This window comes from Terrapene carolina, unplaced genomic scaffold (assembly GCF_002925995.2).
Source record: "Terrapene carolina triunguis isolate 2854851 unplaced genomic scaffold, T_m_triunguis-2.0 Scaffold166, whole genome shotgun sequence".
Lineage (NCBI taxonomy): Eukaryota > Metazoa > Chordata > Testudines > Emydidae > Terrapene > Terrapene triunguis.
Window position 1 is genome coordinate 427,466 of NW_020664517.1, and position 22,620 is coordinate 450,085.

The 22,620-nt window shown below is 61.9% G+C and overlaps 1 protein-coding gene across 1 annotated transcript; it reads right to left on the minus strand.

Annotated features, from left to right (window-relative positions):
* Positions 1–444: 444 nt before the first annotated feature.
* On the minus strand, positions 445–19,607 carry LOC112104257 (engulfment and cell motility protein 3). Its single transcript, XM_024196475.3, has 21 exons — positions 19,586–19,607; positions 16,954–17,085; positions 16,751–16,791; positions 16,138–16,210; positions 15,983–16,033; positions 15,419–15,588; positions 14,339–14,438; positions 14,103–14,254; positions 12,307–12,385; positions 11,243–11,293; positions 10,817–10,939; positions 9,518–9,649; positions 8,231–8,335; positions 6,933–7,041; positions 6,530–6,666; positions 5,928–6,091; positions 5,496–5,608; positions 4,408–4,512; positions 3,619–3,701; positions 2,880–2,960; positions 445–1,737 (listed from the first exon to the last, which is right to left on the minus strand). Exons 2-21 carry the CDS (start codon positions 17,029–17,031, stop codon positions 1,525–1,527), a joined length of 2,160 nt encoding a protein of 719 aa, XP_024052243.1. The 5' UTR covers positions 17,032–17,085; positions 19,586–19,607; the 3' UTR covers positions 445–1,524.
* Between the last annotated feature and the right edge of the window lie 3,013 nt (positions 19,608–22,620).

Below are 22,620 nucleotides of genomic sequence, written 5' to 3' on the forward strand. Positions count from 1 at the left end.
CTCTGTTCTCAGCCCTCTCCAGCCCCAGGGCAGGGGACAGTGCAGATCCAGTGTGAGACAATCTGGCAGGTTAGTCCCTTAGTATTATTCGAGTCCCATATAGAGGTGGGGGGGAAGGGCCTGGTGCCACGGGGTACCTCTCTCAGTAGAAGCACCAGGCTGGAGTGGTACAGAGCAGGGTGAGGGGCCAGGGAAACAGGCTGGCCAGTTAGTAAGTGCAGCATTCTGGCGAAGGGGGGCAGTGGATCCCGGGGCAGGGTAGACGGTAGGAGGGGCGAGGCAGTCAGTGCTGGGCTGTGACCAGGGATGGCTCGGCTGGAGCCCCAGGCCCAGGGGGGCGTTGGCAGCCTGGCCGGGATTCCCAGGGTGCAGACTTCAGCCCTGAGTGACAGCGGTGGGGCGTTGGCAGCCTGGCCGGGATTCCCAGGGTGCAGACTTCAGCCCCGAGTGACAGCGGTGGGGCGTTGGCAGCCTGGCCGGGATTCCCGGGGTGCAGACTTCAGCCCCGAGTGACAGTGGAGCCTGCAGCAGGCGCCCGCCCATGCCCAGCCTCAGCTCCCCCCAGCCAGGGAGGCTCGCAGAGGGGACTGGCAGTGACTCCCTTTCTCCTTGTGCTCAGGGAGTCGCTCAGCCATTTGGCCCCAGCAGCTTTAACACCATAGCTGCTGGAAGGCAGATTTTCCCCAGAACGCCCTCTTGTCCATAAAGAATAACGGGGGCTGCTGGCACCACGTCAAAGCTCAGGGCGACAGCTGGGCCCTGCCCTGCAGGGTGACAGTTTAGCTTCCTCCTGCAGTGCTGAGCCCACCTTGCCAGGCGTTTGGCTGATGAGCCAGCAGCAGAGAGATCCTCAGCAGGTACCGGGCCAGGGAGAGGCACCAGCCCCCCTGCCCAGGCTGTCACTTATCACTGTGTGTCCCGTGCCCAGAGAGCGGCAGGGGGAGCGTGGGGCAGCACAGAATCGTACCTTCTTGGGTGCCACCTCGGCATCTTTCCCTGGGGTGTGCCCAGGTGCCCCGTATCGTACCAGTGCAGCAGGTGAGGACTCCTGCAGGAGGATGGTGCCAGCTCCAAGGGGCTCGGCGGATTGCCAAAGGCTCTGTCAACCCCCCAGGAGCAGCCTGCCGTGGGGAGCGGGGCGCCCCAGGCCACCCCCCATGGCGCAGTAACAGCAGCAGCACCAGTGCAGCGTGGGGCAATGAGGCACTTGGGTGAGCCCCGCTCGGTCAGGGTGGCAAGTGGAAGGGGTGGGAGGCTGCCCTAGGGGGAAGGGGGGAGTGGACCCAGGGCTCGGCGGCTCCCCCGGGGCAGAACCAGGACGAGGGGGGAAAGGAGATCATGGCTCTCACCCACCAGCCCTTCCCCCACTCACTCTCTGCCCAGCAGGAGGGGCCACAGCGGGGAGCCAGGTTTTCCCTTCCTCCCCCCTTCCAGCCCAGCCTCTGGCCCAGACTTCCCGCTAGCAGGGCCGGGAGCTGGGGCTGGCTGCGGGGAGCGAGAGCACCATGGCGGGGGTGGAGGCCCTCACTGTTCATTGGGGCTGAAGTCGTAGCAGAAGTTTAAGTTGCTGGGGGGCTTGGGGACGGGAGGAGGGGCGTCGGGGATGGAAATGTTCTCCAGGTCCAGGAGGCGCAGCTTGAGCTCCATGGAGAGCAGGATGTCGAGCTCGCTCTGGGTTCGCTCGCTCGTCAGCTCCCGGCCCAGCAACACGTTCAGGCCGTCCGTCCACAGGCAGAACTGAGGGGCAACCGAAAGCTGGCCTCAGCCGTGGGGTAGTCGCCCCCGCCGGCTGGGCCACGCTGCCTGCCTCCCACTTCCTCCCGAGCCTCCCGCCCAACACCACAGGTGTGCCCCTCGCCCACGCGCCTCAGACAGGTCAGGGGGAAGCAGCAGGCCAGGGTGTAGCCCCAGCCTGCGGACAGGGGAGGGCTCCGGCCGCTGGCTTTGTGCAGCACAGCTCAGTCCCCGGCCCCCAGTGTCTGCGCGGAGATCTGACCCCCCGGCCCTTGGCTAGGGGCAAAGTCACACTGGTTCAACCTCAGCCGGCTGTGTGTAGTGTCTTCTCCAGGCAGGGACAGTGCTAATGCCTTGTTCCCCTCCCACACCTGTCCTCCAATGCGCCCCCCTCGCTGCATTCCTGTCTCTCCCCCCAGTCCACCGGGCACCCTCCCCCCGTTCAGAGGCATCTGGCATCTCACACGCCGCCTCCTAGCTCCACGTCCATCCACCACACTCCCCTGGCATCCATCACCACACCTCTTCCTCCATCCCTTCCCGATCCAGGGCCAGGTCCTGTGCCATCCCAATCTGATCTAAGCCATGCGCATCCCCCCAATCGATCCTACAACACCCCTCGCCCTTGGATGTCTGTTCAAGCCCATCCCCAAGGGCCCTCACCTCTGTCCCGGGCTGAGGGAAATTGTAACTTCCCATTCATCCAGGCTGGTCTGAGCGCCTCTGAGGACGCCTGGGCAGTGAACTGCAGAACCTGCCTTCCCCAAGGCACAGCCAGACCGACGTACAAAGGCATGACTGCCCGCAGCCCCGGCCAACAACTGGCAGTGGGGTGGGACTGCCCAGAGCGGCGTGGGTGCTGCCGGCTTACCCGGAGAGTTACAGCTTGGAATGCCGTGTCCGGGGAATGAGCTCTGGGCCACGTGCCCATCTTGCTTCCTGCTGTCTGTCCGCACGGACCCCACCAGCCCTGCCACGCACTCTCCGCTCACAGAGCCTGAAGGGTTTGCCAAGGGGGAGCCGCCTCCCTCTTTCACAGACGGGGAAACAGACAAAGGGGCAGAGACTCTGCCAAGGACACCCACCAAGCCAACGGCAGAGGCCGAGCTAGAACCCGGCCCAACGGGCCGCACGCAGAGGCTCACCTCGTAGCGAGTGGGGGCGATGAAGTTCAGGTAGTACTCCTCCACGTCATAGCTAATGGAGAAGGCCAGGTCCAGGACATCCTGTGGGGAAAGGGCAGGCACATCTCAATCTCTCGGCAGCCGGTCCTGGGTGCGGCCGCAGCGAGGACAGGAAGGGCTGTGCAGAGCACGGGGCCAAGGCAAGGCAGCGGACAGGCTGTACCCTGCGGTGACAGGTCACCGGGACGGCGCCGTGCAGCAAGCTGGGTGCTCTTTGGCTGCCCAGTAACGCCCGTACAGACAAGCCCCTGGAGAGTTCCCAGGCCTACACGTGGTATCAGCAGCCCCCAATCTCCAGGCAGGGCAAACCCGGGGCAAGGAGCTGGTGAGCTCGCAGGGCTGTGGGGGAGCACCCGGCCCAGCGTCCGCTCTCAGCGCCGTCTTGCTGGGCTCTTGCTCTCTGCCCCGTTCAGGTTCCACGCTGGGTCCTGCGCTGCCGGCCGGCCCGGGGGGGTGTAAGACCCGGACGGTGGCCTAGGCAGGGCAGCTGCTGGCCCTTCACCGCTGCCATTGCAGCACGCGCCTGCCCAGATCTCTGCGCGCTCTCTGCCTTCCCTGGACCAGCGCAGTGGAGAACAAGCAGAGGGAGGCGTCAGGAGCCCCACCCCCGGGACCCCGCTGACAGACACATGCCTGTACAGAGCCCAGCATTGGGGGGGGGAGGGGGGGGTGAGTGGCCAGGCAGGGAGCAGCTGCTGACCTTGTTGTGCTTCCCGGAGCCCTTCTCCTTCATGTGCGGGCATTCCCTGCCAACCAGCAGCTCCTTGATGTCGGCCACGGGAACTGGGGGGACAGAGGCATGGCAGAGGCGCTCAGCAGAGCCCAGCGTGTTCCCCCCACCCCCTGCCCCACAGCCTCACCCCCACCCCAGGTGGCCCAGGAGTCCCTGATAGCCCAAGCCCCTGCACACTCGCGCCCTGAGGGAGCCCAGCACAGCTCTCTTGGCAAGACAAGCACAGGAGGAAAGGCAGCCCCCTTGGGTGCTGGGCAGAGCGGGTACATGCCAGCAGTACGGCATTATTCAGCAGCCCAGGCCCCACCAGGCAGGCTCAGAGCCAAGGCCCATCTACTCAGAGTCCCATCTCCCTCAGTAGCCAACGCCAGCTGCTTCAGAGGGCAGTGCCCGAACCCCAGGAGCAGATGGGGACGCTCTGCCCCCACTCTCTAACAGAGACCAGCTGAAGCCCAAAAGCAGGACAGTCAATATCCTGTCTAGGCTGAGGGTTGGCATGAACGATGCCAGTTCTGGCCGCTCCATAGTCGCTCTCTCTGGGAATCTTGCTAAATTCTTGGCCTCAGCAGCTTCCTGTGGCCATGAGTTCCCCAGGCTAACCGCCCCCTGTGGGAAGAGCATCGGTTTGGACTTTCCCAAGTCACCAAGCGTCCCTTGCTCCGTGTTCGAGAGAGAACAGAAGCCCCCCATTTGTTACTTGGCACCCCGCGATCACATCCCCTCTGAGGGACGATCCCCCTCTTGGCTGTCACGTACTCTTCTCCGGCAGGCTCTCAATGGCGGGGCTCTGCACCCCCTGCTCCACATCTCCGTAGTGCAGCACCTTGTGGTTGGGGGACAGGCGGCAGTACCACAGCTTATCTGGGATGGGAAGGAAGTGGCAGTCAGGGCCCTCGGCTCACCCACAGACGGACGTCTCCTCCTCCCCTAAGGGATGTCTTTGTCCGAACCATGTGCTCCTCCACACTTACTGGCTTTCCCCCAGCCCTTAGTTTAAAAACTGCTCTACGACCTTTTTAGGTTTACATGCTGGCAATCTGGCTCTGTTCTGGCTTAGGTGGAGCCCATCCTTCTGTATATGCTCCTCCTTTCTCAAAAGGTTCCCTGGTTGCTAATAAATCTAAATCCCTCCTCCCTACACCGTCGTCTCATCCACACATTGAGACCCTGCGGTTCTGCCTGCCTTACCGTCCCTGCGCGTGGAACTGGAAGCATTTCAGACAATGTTGCTATGGAGACCCTGGACTGTAGTCTCTCACCTAGCAACCCAAATTTGACCTCCAGGACCTCTCTCCTACCTTTCCCTGTGTCATCGGTACTGACACGTACCATGACCACCGGCTCCTCCCCAGCACTGCACGCAAGTCTGTCTAGATCCAGGAGTCTCAAACTTTTTTTTGCTGGGACCCCCACTTTGAAACTATTTCAGGCTGTGATGACCTCCCCGCACCATGCTGCCCTTACTGCTGCAGGGTATCCTCAGGGCAAGAGGACACCATGACGTCATCTGGAGGGAGGGCCCCAATTCTGGGATCGTTTCCCACACTCCTGCTTGAAGTTCTCCTACCCTGAGACTTTCATCCTCCTCAACAGCCCAGGGGCTGCCAGCCCAGGGGTGGGACCGTCCCGGGGGTCTCCCTTAGCTCCTCCAGTTCAGCCACGCTGGTCTCCAGAGTTTAGCGAACGTACTTCAGTGCCCACTGTCTGCCCCCCGCAGGCACCTCGGACCTCTCCCCCACCACCTGAGGGACACTGACCACTCCCCCCACAGTGCCAAGCGCCCCCTCCGGCCCCCGGGTGTCAGGGCCCAGCGCGCCAGGACGTGGCGCTGCCCCTGACCTCACCCTGTCTGCGGCGGCTGCTGATCTTGCGGAAGAGGGTCCCCTCGCAGAGCCGCAGGAGCCGCTGCTGGCGGATCAGCTCCAGGAGCTCGGGCTTCAGCCTCTCTCGCAGTTCCCTGGGGAGCGGGCGAGATGGGACATGGGCAGGTCCATCCCGAGCGCAGCGCTGAGCCCCAGCGGGCTGGCAGGGCTCCCCCCGCCGCCCCTCCCCTGCAGCGCTCAGCGCAGGGACCCCGCCCCGCCCCCACAGTGCTCGGCACAGGGACCGCAGACCCTCCCCAGCACTTGGAGCAGACCCCCAGACCTCCCCCCAATGCTCAGAGCAGGGACCCCAGACCTCCAAGGCCCCAACTGGCAGAGTAGGGGGCTCCCCCTGCAGCTCCTGATACAGAGCCGGGGCCCCTTTCCCTGTGCCCCGGCCCCTCTCCCACTCACAGCACAGGCACGGCCAGCGTCTCCTCCTGGTGCATCCTCTCCGTCTGCCGCAGTCTCAGGATCTCGCTGTAGTTAAGCGCGTTCACTCGGGTCTTGAACAGCTCCAGGGAGGTGGGTTTGAGGGACAGGGTCCGGGTGATCTGCTCCCGGACCACCTGCAGCACCTGCAGGCACAGGGCATTGTCACGGGACCCCGCTCCACAGCCCCCCACTTCCCCTGCGGGGCACACGGCACCACCCCGCCGGCACAGGACCCCACCCCAGAGCCCCCCGCGGGGCACACGGCACCACCCCACCGGCACGGGACCCCACTCCACTGTCCCCCTACGGGGCACATGCCACCACCCCGCCGGCATGGGACCCCGCTCCATAGCCCCCCCATGCGCCCCCGCAGGGCACATGGGACCCCGCTCCACAGCCCCCCACGGGGCACACGGCACCATCCCACTGGCACGGGACCCCGCTCCACAGCCCCCCACGCCCTCTGTGCGGCACATGGCACCAGCACATGGCACCACCCCGTTCCACAGTGCAGATCTGTCCAGATCCCATCTGCCCAGTGAGACCCTGGACACCCCGCTCCATGGCAGCACGGGGCTCACCTTGTCGAAGTCCTCCTGCGTGGCACGCATCTCCTTCCAGGTCTTGTTCTGCAGCTGGATGCAGATACAGAAGAGCTCCTGGAAGAAGTGGTCCTGACCGAAGAACATGAGGTAGAAGGCCTGGGCCGTCTCCGAGCCTGAGGCAAGAAGGACACAATGGGACTAGGTTTCCCTGCTCTTTTGGAAAACCTCAACAACCAGGAGGTCCCAGAAATGGCGACCATGATGCCTGCAGGATATGGCTGCACCCATCCGCCCCCCCCCCCCAGCTAGGACACCCACAAGGTTTCAGCTGTGACCACCCCCTAACCTAGCCAGGATCTGTGATGCCCCCCGGTTTCAGCCGGGAGTCGTGGGGCTCTGGACGGGCTACGTTAGCAGACGCAAGGGGCCGGGCACTCACATGGTTCCCCGACGTGCAGGATCTCGCAGAGGGCCAGGGTGAGCTGGATGCTGCTCCGGGCAAACGGGCACTCGTGTTTATCGTCACGGCTGCTGTTCTCAAGGACAAACTGAGAGACACGGGCCCTGTCACAGCTCCCTGAGCGCACACGCCCCCGGGCAGGCAGAGCCGCCAAAGAGCTCTCCCAGGCAGGGCTAGCGAGGGCAGTGACGGGTAAGGTCCGCGTACCCCCTCCAAGCCCAAAGGCTCCCACCAGCTGCACCGCGGACAGGAAGCTCGGGGTTCGGGTGCCCCCCGGGGCGGGCGGGTTAGAATTCAGTGGCAGTGAGAACTCAATGAGGAAGCGTCATGCCCCGAAGCAGCCGGGCTCGCTTGGGAACCGAAAGGAGACGCTGCCGGAGACGCGTGGAGAAGACGGGCAGACCAGTCCCCGTCGGTATTTTTCAGGGACACAATGTTTTTACTGGCATCTCGGCCAGCTCCAGAAGCAGGGCACTACGGTACCATCCATCCTACGTCCCAGCCCCCAGCGACGGGACTGCTCAGCGCCCGGGGGGACGGCGTGCTGCTATCAGGACCTGAGCTGCATTTATTTGTAGGTTTTTCATAGACGCACAGAAAGGACCCTTGTTCTCAGCTAGTCTGACCCCCGTACAGCACAAACCAGAGAACCCAGCGCTTTGCGTCAGGGAATTTGCCCGCGTTTCCCGCCATGTGTCCTGATGAGTCCAGGATCCTGAGTGCTCTTACTCCACACGTGTGAAGATGATATTTACACTGTTCTATTTCAGCCAAACCAGAGATGGTTTTTAGCAGTGCTGAAAACACCTCTGGCTCCCCAAGGGCCATGGGAAATTTCAGCTGCCCGCCCGCTTCAGCACAAGAGCGGGACAAAAACGCCGCCAATATCTGTACCCAAAGTGTAGCTGCCGCTTTCCTTGCACTCCAAAATAGCCTGGCTCAACACCCCCCCCTCCCCAAACCTGCCAGCCTCAGGCAGAGACAAAGATCAGCGTGAACGTTGGCCGAACAGCTGAGGATGTTACGAATAACTGACAAAATGGCCTTAGGATAGGAAGGCCCAGGCAGACCTACTGCTAGGGGGTGCTGGCTCTCCAGCTACGAGAAATAAAGGCTCGACTACACTGGAAAGTTAATTCAGATTAAGGTAGGGAGGGAATTTGAAGTGAAATAACTATTTCTGAATAGCTCCACGTGTAGGCAAACCCGGCGAGATGGGAGAAACCTCCCAGGGCTGTGCATGGGGCACAGCTCACGAGCCGGGAACATCCACTCACTCTGCTATAGGCGCTCGGGCAGTGTCTGGAGAAGTAGACCATGTTGTCCAGGGCCAGCAGTCCTGGGGGCGCGCGGTGCAGGTCCTGGGCAGGGTTACTGTGGTTCTGGGAGGACACAAGAGGACGCAGCTTTCGTGACTGACCCCAGCGCAAAGGAGAGGGCTCCCGTTTAGACGCCGATACGAACAGTCGGTACGTATCGGTCACGGTCCCATGGGCTCACTACGGCTCCAGAGACCCCAGGATTACCAGCGCGTTGGGGAACGAGGGGCTGAGATGAAGCCAGGCGGCCCAGTGAGAACCCAATGAGATTTCCGCAGCTCTTCGTGGGGACGCACAGCCTGGGCAGGACGCAGGCTCCCCAAGCCGGCAGCGCGTCCTGAAGGCCCCTAACGGGGCCTGCTGAGCTCAGATGGGATTGGCTACATGCAGCGCACAGAAGCAAGGCTATCAGACATGGGAAAGAGCTGCCATTTGTATGTGCTCCTGGCTGTGCCGGGGGCCCAGGCTGGCCCCAGAGCCCCAGGCCTCCAGCCACCTCTTGGCTGACATAAAGGATCCTGCAATCTCACATGGTGCCAGGCCAAGGTCCAGGTAGGGGCTCTCCAGTGACTGGGGTCTGGCCCGGGGCCAGCAGTGGGGATGGAGCCGGGAACAGAGCTGGGAGGGCGCTGCTGAAGTGTCCCGTGGAAGGGGCAGGGAGGCAGGCAGGACAAGAGAGGACATAGCCCTGGGGAGCAGGGACAGCGGAGTCTGGAGAGGACAGTCGTGCCACTGCCTGGTCCAGGCCCAAAGCCCACGCTCGAGGGGTGGGCACTGAGCTGCCCTCTAGAGGGGCTGGGGTCAGACCTTGTACCCAAGGGCAAGGGCTCTGGGAGAAGGGGACACTGCTGCTGGGCTCTCGAGGTTCCTTCTCACCCCCTCCCCCTTTCCCAGCATGCACTGCTTCCTGCCCACAATTCCCACCTTCCACCCGCACAGCGCCTCTCCCCGAAGGGCCAAAACAGGGTGCGAGGGCTTCCCTTAAGGGGCCAGCACACCCTGGTGCAATCCCGACGCCGACAGAAGCCAAGTGCTGGTCGCGGTTCTCCTGCCAAGGCAAGAGATGTGGGGAAGCGGGGGAGAAACGGCGCGTGCCACACTTCCGCACGGCTCCTGCCTTCGCAAGACAGCCGCGACCCGCTCTTAGCTCCTGACCGCCGCCAGCCGAGGCGGAAATGACCCCTGCAGCTCTCCGGGCAGAGCGGTTCGGAGCCTGCCCCGCGGAAGGTCTGGGCGGCAACTCACCTGGAAGCCCAGCTTGCGGAACTCTGTGACACACACCGAGCGCCGGCGCTCCGCGCTGACGGTGCCAGCAGAAGCCTCGCTCTCCGACTCGAAGGCGCTGTGACGCAGGAACTGGAGAAGCTCCCGTTGCTCCTGCAGAGAGAGCAGGGCCCGGCCGGTGCCTCAGTCCGGCCCTAGCGAGGCCAGGAAAGGGCTGCCGCCCCGAGCCCCACCCCACAGGCAGAGCTCAGACCCTGCTGGGAAAGAAATGGGCCCCACCAGGCCTCCCCATCTAGCGCCCCTGGGACCACAGCCCCCCAGCTAGCAAACAAAAACACCAGAGCTTTGCGGGGTCCCAACCCAGGAGAGGGGAGGGAGGCCCAGATGAACAAACCCATGGACAGGGGAGGGACCAGGCCGCCTGGCTCAGAGGTATAAGTACATAAGAACATAAGACCAGCCACACTGGGTCAGACTAAAGGTCCATCTAGCCCAGTATCCTGTCTTCTGACAGTGGCCAATGCCAGGTGCTTCCGAGGGAATGAACAGAACAGGGCAATTATCAAGTGACATCTCGTCATCCAGTCTCATCCTTAGCTAATTCTTTTATGAACCCAGTTATACTTCTGGACTTCGCAACATCCCCTGGCAAGGAGTTCCACAGGTTGACTGTGCATTGTGTGAAGAAATACTTCCTTTTGTTTTAAACCTGCTGCCTGTTAATTTCATTGGGTGACCCCTGGTTCTTGTCTTGTGTGAAGGGGTAAATAACACTTCCCTATTCACTTTCTCCACATCAGTCACGATTTTAGAGACCTCCATCATATCCCCCCTCAGTTGTTTTTTTTCTAAGCCGAACAGTCCCAGTCTTGTTCATCTCTCCTCGTACGGAAGCTGCTCCATCCCCCACATCATTTGCGCTGCACTCTGCACCTTTCCAGCTGTACTGATCTCTTCTGAGATGGGTTCCCACCCCTGGGAGCTGAGCCCTTGGAAAGGCCAGTTCCAGCTGTGGGTGCTGAGCACTCAAACGCAGCCCTACGTGACCTGGGCACACCTGGAACAGCACCGCCCTGCCTCCCTCCACCAGCAGGGGGCGGTAGCGCCATCCCCTCCAGCCAACTCTCAGCAGGACGGGAAGCAAAGAGGACTGGTGTAATGGCAGAGAGGCCGGCGCTCTCTGGGGTGGGAGGAGGAGTGGCAGGGGCAGGAAAGGTGGGAGGGGGACACTTTGCGGAGGAGAGCGCCCAGGGCAGACCCAGGAGAGCTCACCCGACAGGCCCACGGGGGGGGGATAAGGGGGAGAAGAGCCCGGCAGACCTGCGAGTAGGGGTCCATGGGGGTCCGCATCCTCCGCTCCAGCAGGTTGAGGGTGATGGACTGCAGCACGTAGAGGTAATGGGCCATCTCATCCCCCATCGGCTCCGAGGCGTGGATAATGTTCTACAGGAGCCCGCAAATGAAGGCCGTCAGTGACCCCAGCCTGGATCCCAGCTTTCTGTGCCCGCTCCCAGAGCTGCTGGGGCCAGCGCTAGACAGAGGCAGCTGCAGGCACCCAGGTGCCAGGGCGGGCAGCGGGAGGGCACGGCAGCACTGGTAGGAGGCTGGCGCAAAGCGGGGGAAGGGGACAGAAATGCTGCCGGCGGAGGCTCTGGGCGCACAGACACCTGGCAAGGGGGCAGACCGCAGGGGAGGGGCGGGGCGGCCAGGGAGGGGCGTGAGGCCAGGAGCTCTCTGCGTTCCCACCTTGTGAATGAACTGCCGGATGTTCCTCTCGCCCAGATAGCCCATCATGTCCTAGGAAGGGAGAGAGCTGGTGAGACGCGCGCCTCCCAGCCCAGCCCCACCCGCTCCGGGAAGCGGCAGGCCTGAGCTCCCCGCAGCCGCTGGCCGGCTTCCTCCAGCAGCCGCTCTCCCCACCAATCCACGGGGCGAGGCCAGCTGCCCGGGCGGGGGGGAACAGGCAGGCTCTGAACGTTACACGGGCGTGCAGGGAACGAAAGGATCTAGCGGGTGGAAGAGTCCAGCCCAGATCAGCACTCGGCGGAGCAGAGAGCCGAGGGGTGGGCACAGGGCAGGCCTGTGCGGGGCTCTGCGCAGGGCACAGAGGGCGATAAAGCAGCTGGCCAGTTGGTCCCGGCCCGTTCTCGGCGCCACGCAGGGCAATGGAAGTGCTGCTGTTCGAAGGCGAGAGGTAGGGCAGGCAGAGTAAAGGCTCATGCCCAGCTGTCCCCTCGGCCACACGCGTCTCCTTCCGCAGCAGCCGGGGGGAGCAGGGACGCGGTGCTGGGAGCTCAGTGCGACTCAGCAGGATGCTCCAGGCAAGCAGCCAGTGCCCCGGGCTGCAATCGTCCGTGGAGCTCTGCCGGCCGGAGCCCTAGTGCAGACAGGCACCAGCTACTGCGGTTAGGCCCTGCGTCTTCTCGACCTGCCCGAGGAGGGTCCGACAGCACGGTAGTTAAAACGCCGGCTCGTCTCTACGCCAGGGCTCCGGCATCGCCCCCTCCAGGGAACTGAGCTGGCGCTAGCACCATTGGGACATTGCTAGGCAAAGCGCCTTGTGGAGCAGCCCAGGGAACCCAGCAGGGTGACACCCCTGGCCGGCAGGCAGGCAGCAAGCCGGGCCTGGCACAGCTCCCCTGACCTGACCACTGTCTTTTCCAACACGGACAGGCAGCCCCCATCCTCCCCTGCCCCAGCCCCAAACAGCCCTTCCCAGTGACTGCCCCCCACTCTCTGGGCAGACAGACTGCATTTCCTCCTCGCCCCCAGCGATCCCCAGGGGCATGGCCAGCTCTGGGGGACCTTACCCTCCTCTCCGCGTCACTGGCATTCAGCAGCAGGGCGATGAGCAGCGCCATGGCTTTGAGCTGCAGCTGCTGGTTGGTCCTAGGGGCAAGGAAATGAACCACTAGCGTGACTAGCCCGGAGGGTGGGCCTGAGCCGCCCACCCCCAGCTCTTCTCCCAGCCCAGCTGTCCCCACCGGCCCCACACCACCAGGCTGCACACAGCTCTCAGCTCCCAGTGGGGAAGCCGGCTGGAGGCATCTGTGAGCCAGGTACAGATCAGGGGATGTTCCGTTGGCGCCCGGTGCCAGGGCACAGGTGGGCACGTAAGGGCAGCGGGCTCCCTGCAGAGAGTGGGCACAAAGATATTGACGGGCATTCAAGGGCCTGGAGAGAGACCTGGGGTGAGGAAGGCCAAGGCAGAGCCCTGCTGGGCCCATGACCCAGCCGACAGTGCAGAGAGAAGAGGGCCTGGGGCGGGCAGGGCGAGGCGAACGCCTGCATTTGACAGGCTGTGCGTCAGCAGACGAGCGCCGAGCGCCTGCTCCATGCTGGCAGGGCTTATCAGGAGGGATTTAAACCCAGGTAGGAGGGGGAGCTCTCTCCCACCCAGACGCTAGGGCATGAACTTCCTGCCGCCCAGCCAGGCGGACGGGGGCTGTTCCAGAACCAGCGAGGGACAGCAGGGCGAGGAGCGGTCACGTGTGCCAGGCCTGCCCCCCCAGCCCGTGTCGGGGGAGGCTGGCGGAGCTGAGCCCTGGCCGGGCTCACCAGGGGGCAGGAGAGGCGATGCCATGCACCCAGTGTTCCCAAAGCCACATGGAGTCGGGCTGGCCGGGGCAGGACCGGAGAAAAGGAGAAACCAGAGAGTGTTCGCTACAGACCCGGCCAGACCAAGAGTGAGAACAAGTCAGGACCAGATCAGGGGCCGCTGGGACCCCCAGACTCTGCTCTCCTGCGGGGCTGTAACTGCCTAGAGGCCGCGGCTCATTTCAGAGCCGGCACACGGCTCCGCCAGCTCAGATTCCCCCCCAGATCGGCCAGGGGTGCGGTTCCAACAGCACCCCAATGCTGAGAGTGTTACTGGCGCCAGAGATTCAGCGGGAGAGCAGCAATGCTGAGGGACCCAGCAAAGGAGCAGAGGGGCGAACAGGCCTGTCTCTAAATGGCTACAGAGCACGCACAGCCGGCATGCTGGGGGTTACCGGGGAGCTCATTCCCAGCCGGAGCTAGATGGGAAGCCTGGAGAAGCAACATAACTTGGGAGGCAACATGGAGCGAGCCAGGCGGACGGAGATAAAGAGCTACACGGAGCTAAGCCGGGACGCGGGGACAGCAAACATCCGAGGGGCGAGTCCCCACCATAGCCAAGCGTGACGGGCTGAAATCATAGTGGAAAAGGAAGGTGGAGGAGCAGGGAACTGGAGGAGGCTGCGGATTGCTCTCCCCAGGGAAGTGGGGCAGGCCGAGGAAATGGAGGCCGGCAGAGGCAGGATGGGATCATGGCTTGCGCTGTACTCATAGGCGCCAACTCCATGGGTGCTGCGGGGCTGGAGCACCCACGAGAAAAAGAAAAAGGGTGATCAGCAGCCACCCACCGATCAGCTGTTCGGCAGGCCCCACCCATTAGCTCCTCCCCCTCCACCCAGCACTTCCCGCCCACTGCCAATCAGCTGTTCGGTGGCAGGTAGGAGGCGCTGGGGGGAAGGGGAGGAGCGGGGCTGGGAAGAGGCGGGGCAGGGGTGGAGCCTCAGGGGAGGGGGCGGGGCCGAAGCACCCTCAGGGAACGCTGAAAGTCGGCGCCTGTGGCTGTACTTACACCTGCAGGTGGGTGAGGAGGCGATCCAGGGTCACTTCACGTTTGACCAGCTCAAAGAGGTGGCGGCTGCTCGGGACCATGTTCTCCAGGATGGACAGGGAGAGCTGCTGGATGGAGGTGTCCATCCCACCCGTGTTGACGTACCTCACTATCTGTAACAACGGGAGGTCAGAGACATGCCTAGCTCAGCCGCCACAGCACGGCGGGGGGCGCAAAGGCTCCGGGGAGGCACCTACTTTTTTGATGAAGGCCGGACTCAGCGTCTCCCAGGAGACAAAATCGTGCTCCATCAGCTCCATGAATGCCTTCAGGGTGTGAGCTAGAATCTCCCCTGTACTGGAGCAACAGAACAGCAAACATGGTGAGAGGGGACCCAGGAACCCCACAGAAACGCCGCTCAATAGGCCAGGGCAGCAAGGACAAAGCCACCCAGACACCACAGCGATGGGCACATTAGAAACACCTAGAGAGACAGAAAACAGGGAGAGGGCGAGAGAAAGAGACAGGAGATGAGCAATGGAGGGAGAACACTCGGTACAAGAAATCAGCCTCTCGCTTAGCCCAAGGAGGAGTGTGGAGACCCGGAAAGCGCCAAGGAGGACACAGGACGTTACAGTTGCACAGTTAAGCATACAAGCGTCAAGGAAAACCAGGGGAACACCTGAATTCTGCTGCCTCAGGCATATGCTCTACAATGGAGTCTAACGACACGCACATGCAACGCTGCCAGACAACACAACACACGGTGTTCCACGCGCCCCGGAGCCAGGAAAGTGCAGGCTGCCCGGCGGGACCCCGGGGAAAACTAACACGTGCTGAAAGAAAAGCCAAGACCGAGGAAGAAGCCAAAGAGCTACGTCCGTCTGGCCTGGCCAAGCGATGATGGAGAGGGACACAGCGAATATCCAGGGGGGTCACACTGAAGGAGGGCGAGGGATCAGTTGGGGGGGTACACGTGGGAGGCAGTGACTACAGCAATGGGGCGCGGAACAACACAGGCTGATCCTCAGGAGATTTCCTGGCAGTGAGATCCAGTCTCCCCAGGGGAGGGATGGAACATCTGGGATGGACAAACCTACAAGGGGCAAGTCCTGCCTTGCCAGGGCCCCAGGCGGAGGCCTTTCCATCCCTGTCCTCTAGACTTCCAGAGCACAACGGTGTGTGCAATGCATGCAGAGCGCGTCCTACCTCCCCTGGCTGCACAGCCTCGCCGGGGAGGGGGCAGGGGAAAGGACAAGCCAGGCACGTGTGTACGTGGGGGCAGAGAGGGGAACTCATCGGATGCGGGGAGGGGCAAAGAGGAGCGACTCACTCACTCGTTCCCCTCTTCCACAATAAGGAAGAGCTGTTTCAGGCCGTTCCTATTGATGAACTCCTGGGCAAAGGTGATGTCTCGGGAGAGGTTCGCCAGCTTCTTCAGGGAGTCTGCCTTCACGTCCAGGTTGTGACTCCGGATCCCATTGTGCAGCCGCTCTGCCTCCTGATCCTGCCAGCCAGGAAGGAGTCGGCATGAGAGGGGACATCAGGGATTGGGAATCCCAACAGGGTGAGGGGGGAAATTGGGCCGGGACAATCCCATAGGGAGAGACTGGGTGAAGAGGGGTCAGGCCAGAGCCGTCCCATGGCGGGAGCTGAAGCGGGAAGCCAGACCTGAGCAATAGCAATATTGCTTGGCACCAGGGATCTCCAAGCACTTTACACACACACTAGTCAAACCTCAAATTCCCCTGGAATTGTACTGAGATAGGTCAGTATCCTTATCCCCACGTTACTGCTGGGGAAACCGAGGCACAGGGGATTGACAGTGAGTCAGCAGCAGGATCTGTGTCTAGCTGACTCTCCAGTCACAAAGAGGGGAGGAGGATACAGGTGGGACGTACCGGAGAAGTGGTCAGCCGCAGAATGCTCCCATTCTTAATCTCCGCGCGGTTCTACAACGAGACAGACAAGGAAACGGGATGAAGAATCTGTAGGTCAGAACCGGCCAACAGGCTCCAGGAGCCAGCAAGAGCCTCACGTGCTGCCGGCCACTCACCGACTCGGTGATGTACGTCTGCTGCCCGTCCACGTACTGCAGGGCGTAGTGCTCGGCGTTGCCCAGGTTCCACCTGCAGCGGGAGAGAGAGTCAGGTCTCCCCCTTCCGCCCACGCTCATCGCCTGCCGACTGCCCGGCGTGCCACACGGCTGCGCCGGGGTGGGGAGCAGAGGGGCCAGCCAAAGAGCTGGGGGAGGGGCGAGACATCCCCCAAAGGGCCTGCTCATTCTCAGAGATGGTCTGCCAACAGAGGCGGATTAAGATTTATTGGGGCTCTCCACACCACTACCCCTGCCACAGGACCCTGCCCCCTGCTCCTCCCCTTCCCCCAAGGCTCCACCCCCCTGGGCTGGCCAGAAACTGGGGCTGGGGTCAGAGCTGCCCAGAGAGCCTGGGCCACCGTGGGGAACCCTGGACTCTCCATCTGCTCTGGCGGCACACCCTGGGGGGCAGGGACACGGGCCAGGGGCTGCTCTCGGACACCCCGGTTCCCCCCCCAGGGCAGGTGGAGGGCCATGGACTCCCCACAGCTGCCCAGACGGCTTTTACCACAGCCTAGGACAGAGGCCCCCAAACTGCCAAGGCTAGAGAGCAGACAGAAGAGTTACTCACACGTCACAAACCTCCTTCACAACCGCAGCCAGGGGCTTGGTCTGAAAACAAAGAGAAACAGCATGTGGGGAGCGTGGCCCGGGCATCGCCCCCTGGCACGGCACCCGAGTACACAGCACGAGACACATCCCTGCCCTGCCAGCCCCTCCAGTAGCAGGAACCCCCCCCACGCCAGCTGGGCCTTCCAGGAGGCAGGACGTTACCTGGTTGAGTTCAATGAGCTGTGGGATGGCTCCCATCATCTGAATGGCGATTTTCACCACGTCTTTGGGGGGCGGCATGGTCCCGGTTCTCCGGCTCCTGCTCGGAACCTTCCCCGCCCCACACAGCAACTCCTGAAAGAGAAAGGGGGGGCACTCAGTCGCAATGACCGCTCAGAAGTCACCTGCCTGCATCACGCTCGTGGGACTGGCACGCCCTCGAGTGTGCCAGGTGGCACCATGCCCACCGCTGGGAATGCACATGGGCAGGGTGAAGATGAACAAGGGCTTAATGAATGCAGCACAGAATTACAGTCCTCCAGAGGCCCCCCACACCGGGCCAGAGACCAGTGGGATCCCGGTCAGCTGGGAGCAGCCGTGAGCCGTCAGCACACGGGGCAACACGCAGAAGCCGACGCTAAGGGCCATCAGGTGCTACGGCCGGGGGCACAGCCTGAAAACCCCACTCAGCCAGGGTGAGGAGAACGCTCTCTCGGCCAAGTCCCGTCACCTCCTGCACAATCCAAGCCTGCGTTTGATCACGCAGGAGAAGAGCGCTTCTGTCGGCATTGCTACCGTCGTTCGGGGAGGCAAATCACTGCGCAGGCAGAAAAACCCCTTCCATGGACGTATGCCACGTCTAGGGGGCCATTTTCGGCATCAGCTCAGTAGTGTCAACGTGCTCTCCGTCTCCCCGCCTCAGCAGTGGCTGCAGAGAGTCCACAAGCTGCAGCCAAGTAGAAACTGACCCTCAAGCAGCCGGTCAGTTTCATTCAGAGGCCACTTGGGAAGAAGGCCCCAAAACCTACTGGCAGCGGCAGGGAACTCAAAAATAAAGGCTGGAGAAGGGGTAAAGCAGCAGCCAGAGAGAGGGCAGAGAATTGCCCCGATCAGTGCTCCCCCGCAGCTGTGCCATCACCCTGCAGCTAGCAGAGTTCGTCATCTGCTCAGCAGGGCTCTGGAGCTGGTAGGATTTGAGAGGGGGGTGAGAGGGAGAGGGAAAATACCTGGAAGGTAGGGAGCGAACCGAGTGGGAAGGGGAGAGGCCGAGAAAGAGAAAAGAGGAAGCTGGCGCTGAAGACTGCAAGAAGAGAGACCCCAGGCTATTTCAGGAAAGAGAAAGAAAAAGCGGAGGGCAGCCAGGAAGGAAAAAAAGGAAGAGCGACAGCCAAGTAGGAACCCACAATGACTGTCAAACCCGGCTCGGCAAAGCCCCGCTGCTCGTCATCGCACTGCGAACCGCCGCTCGCTGGATTCGATACGTGGGGTTTTGGTGGCGTTTGACCAGATAGTAAAATCCTCTCCAGCAAAGAGCCTGCTAGCGTAGGTCTACACAGAGCGAAAAGTCCCACAGCTCGGCCACAGCTGGCCCAGGCTCGCAAGGCTCAGGAGGTGGAGCTAAAATTGGCTGTGTAGTGGTTCGGGCTCAGGCCAGCCCATTGCAGGCCCTAAGCAGGAATATTTTTCCCCCCTAACACGTATTTGAAAAGCAAATGGGGGCCCCCTGGAGCTGCTCGGGGCCCTAAGCAATTGCTTAGTCTGCTTATTCCTAGCGGCGGCTTTGCCCTCCACCCTCGCAGGGTCCCAGAGCGCCAGCTGAAGCATCTACACAGCTGACCTGGGGCCAGCAACAGGTGCTTTATCCCTGTGTAGACATACCCTTCGTTTCCTACCAGCGGTATTGAAATCGACTGAGCACAAGCCGGCGGAGGCCGAGCAGCCAGCCTGAGGAGAGGGCTAGAGTTAGGGGGTTTTTAATCCCCCCACGCCCCCGGAGCGTCCGCCGGCATTCGCCATGCGTTTTGGTCTCGTGCTGGCGTGTCCAGGCTTCCGAGCGGATGGTTGATGGATGTGGCTTCTTTTCTGCAGCGTTGTGTGTAATGTTTCTCTAGGTCGCCCGCGTTCTCTCTTCCCAGGTGGTGGCTGCATTATCCTGACCGCGTGGCCTCAACGTGCCCATTGTCGTCCTCTGACCACGCTGGATGCGGCAGGTTGGTTTGCTCTCCTGCGAACGTCTGGTGGGGCCAGACTCTCTCGGCAGCTCGCCTGTCGGCCTTTTGGAATGAGTTGATGAGCTGAGTCCGGCTCTGGCTGAGTAACTGGTATGTTTGCAATGCAGAGCAGGGCCACAGCGGGCAGGGAAAGGGCAGCACGGGAACGGGTCATGGGGCTGACAGGCCCAGCTAGTTCCAACACCTGGCTGGGCGCGTGGGGCTGGCACAGAGCCAGGCTGAACCTGCCAGAGCATGTGTGCCCTGGGCCGGGCAGCGCCAGGCAGGATAACCGAGCCTCGGGCTGCCAGCTCAGCTACACCCACCAACCCCGAAAGGGAGAGGAGCGGAGGGGACACCGGGACCCGCCATGGAGCAGGGAGCTGGAGGGAAGGAACAGCTGGTGTGCCCGATGCCAAGGGCCACCCACCCCTACCCCTACCCCTACCCCTGGGGCCCTAGCACCCGGCCCACCCGCACCCCTGGGACCTAGCACCCGGCCCACCCCCAGGCCCTAGCACCCGGCCCACCCGCACCCCTGGGACCTAGCACCCGGCCCACCCCCGCCTTCATCGGCCACCCCTGGGGGGCCCGCCCCCACGGGCCCCCGGGGCAGGGCTCTGGGGCCGCCCCACCGCACTCACCGGCCCGGGCACCCCGCGGAGCCGCCGCCGCCTGCAGTTCCGGGTCGGGGCCGCGGGTCTCCGCCCTCGGGGCGGGCCGAGGCGGGGCAGGAGCCGCTCGGCGGGGGAGAGACCCGGGGAGCCGAACCCGGCCGCGCCTCCTGCGGGGGCGGGGGCGGGGGCCGAGCCGGGGGCAGGAACCGGCGTTGGGGGGCGGGGCCCCCCCGCAGGAGGCACCGGGCCGCCCCGCGCCTGGACACGGCGGAGGCGGGAGTCCCTGGAGCCCTTCGCACCCCCCGGCCAGGCCCGGCTCCCTGCAGCCCCCGGCCAGGGGGTCCCGCCTTATTCCGAGCACGTCCCCATTGCCCTGCCTTAGCCCGGGCAGAGCTCAACCCCCATCAGTGCACGTGTTAACTCGCCACCGATCTCTGCTAGACACTAACCCGCCTGGCCGGGACACAGACCGGATCCCTGGCTTGTCCCAATCTGCTAATCCCCTTTGGGTCCTGACTGCAGGGTGTTAACAGGCCCCCACCCTGCCTTGAAGCCGGGCCTTAGCATCTGTACTAAACTGACCCCCTTCGCCTGGAGCCGGGACCCTCCGAGCACCTGTCTCAGCCCTGGGGCTCAGCGGTGTCTCTCGCAGAAGATGGTCCGAGACAAGGCATTGTCGTGCCGGTAGCTCCAGCAGTCACAGCTCACTGGGGTTAGTCCAGCCCTTCCTATGCGTAGGGCAATGTTCGTTTTTAATACTACATTTTTGTTTGTGTTTTTCAATACTAAAGTTTATTCTTTGAGATCATGTGACTTTAAGGCAGACTGAGTGCTGCTGTTCCTCTCAAAACTTCTTCGCTTTCCTTTGATCCACCAATGTTACCTTTCCCTCCAGCAGCACCTCCTGCTTTTTCACATCCTCACTTGTGTGCAAACCTCGGTTCTCAAATAATCACTAAAGCAGGGCCGGCTCCAGGCACCAGTGGAGGAAGCACAGACCTGGGGCGGCACATGCTAAGGGGCGGCATTCTGTCCATTCTTGGGGTGGCACAGTCCACGCGGCATTTTTTGTTTTTGCTCGGGGCAGCAAAAATGGTAGAGCCAGCCCTGACTAAAGGCCCCTATATTATCTTATATGACATGCTTCTCAATGGCAAATTTCTACTGTAGATATACAACCCCATGATAGAGTAACCACAAGACTGCAAGTCTCAGGAGCTGTGCACCTGAAAGTAATTAAATGAAATAAATACGTTTTGGGTTCTTTTACTTTGCCCTTTTGTTTCTGAGCCTGTAGGCTGCACTAGCTTTCGTACTTCTGCTGTTACCTCGCCCAAGGAATCCATATATCCAATATGGTCATAGAGTCCTCTAATACTGTTCTGGATTCTCGTAATGTGATTCCCTCCCTTTCCCCCGGAATTCAAAATTTATTAAAAATCCTCATTTCTGTAAGTAATCCCCATCTTGCCGACACGGACGTGTACACAAATGCCTCTGACTGTCCAGCTGTTTCTTAAAAACAATGAGGAGTCTGGTGGCACCTTGCAGACTAAACAGATTTATTTGGGCATAAGCTTTTGTGGGTAAAAAACCCACTTCTTCAGATGCAGATCTCCATGCATCCCGGGGCACTTAGCCCCACCTAGCACTTAGGCCAAACCCTGGCTCCGTCATGGGCTGGTCTGTGGCTCAGTCCTCCCTCCCTCCCCCCCCCCGGGAAAGGCCATGGCAGGGGGGAGGGACTTGCCCCAGCCCCCTATGGCAGCAGGACTAGTTCTAAGTCAGGATCCCCTTTTTTCATGGCCACCTGTGCATGCCAGTTGCTGCCTGCTCCCGCTGCCCAGCGCTCAGCCCTAGTCGGGGAAGGGGGAAACAGGTTCCCCGGGGCCCAGGACCAAGGTCTGCTCTCAGCTCGGAAGGGAGGGCGGATTCATACCCAGTTAGTTACCTGCACACGGCTCTTCAGCATAAAGCAGGCCAGTGAGCTCTGGCTTCAACTGGTTAAGAGCCAGGAGACGCTAAACCCAGATAAGCTGCTCTTAAACCGAATGTTTTCGAGCCCCCTCCCCCCTGCCATCACGGCCAGGCACAGAGCAGACTGCACCTCCGCACGGGTATGCGGGGCACAGCACATGCGCAGGAGATGGCCCTGCTGGCCTCTGTCCCTAATGGTTAGAGCTCCAGGGACACAGGCCCCAGCCCAGGATTTCCTCACTTCTTGGTCCGAGCAGTGGATATGTCCCCACACACAAACTGACAACTCTAAAATGCTCACACTAACCCCAACTATAGACCGGCCACAGCTGGTGAACAGCAGCAGGTCCAGGAGCCCCCTGGAAGTGAGGGCATCCCGTCTCGAGGCCTGCGGGCCGCCAAGCCCAGCACCCCGCTGCAGCACCCAGAGGGCGGCGAATGCAGAAATGGCCAACTGGACGACGCTTGGTGGTGCTCAAGTGCTGACAGGCGGCTCTGAAAGGTTCAGTTTATTCACTCCGAGAACACTGTACAAATATTACAGGCAATTTTCTTTTGCTGCAAAAGGTATAAAAATAATCTTTATATACGAATCCAAGTTCATTTGTGACTGTAAATTCTCACTAAATATCTTTTCCAAACATCATCTAACTGATGGCAAGAGATCAACAGCTTGAAGGAGAGAGCAAGGCCAGGCAGTACACAGAGAACTCTAGCTACTCACAAAGGCCATGGAGTCTAGGCTAATGCACACGCTGGCCCCCCAGGTTCCAAGCAGCTCCCATGCAAAAGAGGAGCGAGGTTTTGGAGGCCTATTGTCCCTCTGGGACCTTCATCTCTCTCTCCAGTACTAGCTGCTCACTGCTGGCAGCGGAACCAGAAAGAGAGACACCCCAGCCCCCACCTGCTCCTCTAGGGTTTCCAATACTTGTTCTCTAAGGGAGCATTCCCTGCCGGATCTCCTGACCCCTCCCCTCTCGCTGGGCAGACCTTGGCTCTATCCTCCAGACAGACCAAGCAGCTGATGGGAGCAGTCAACCGTTTTGGGGGGGGGGGGGGGGGGGGGGGCGGCCGGCGGGGGGGGG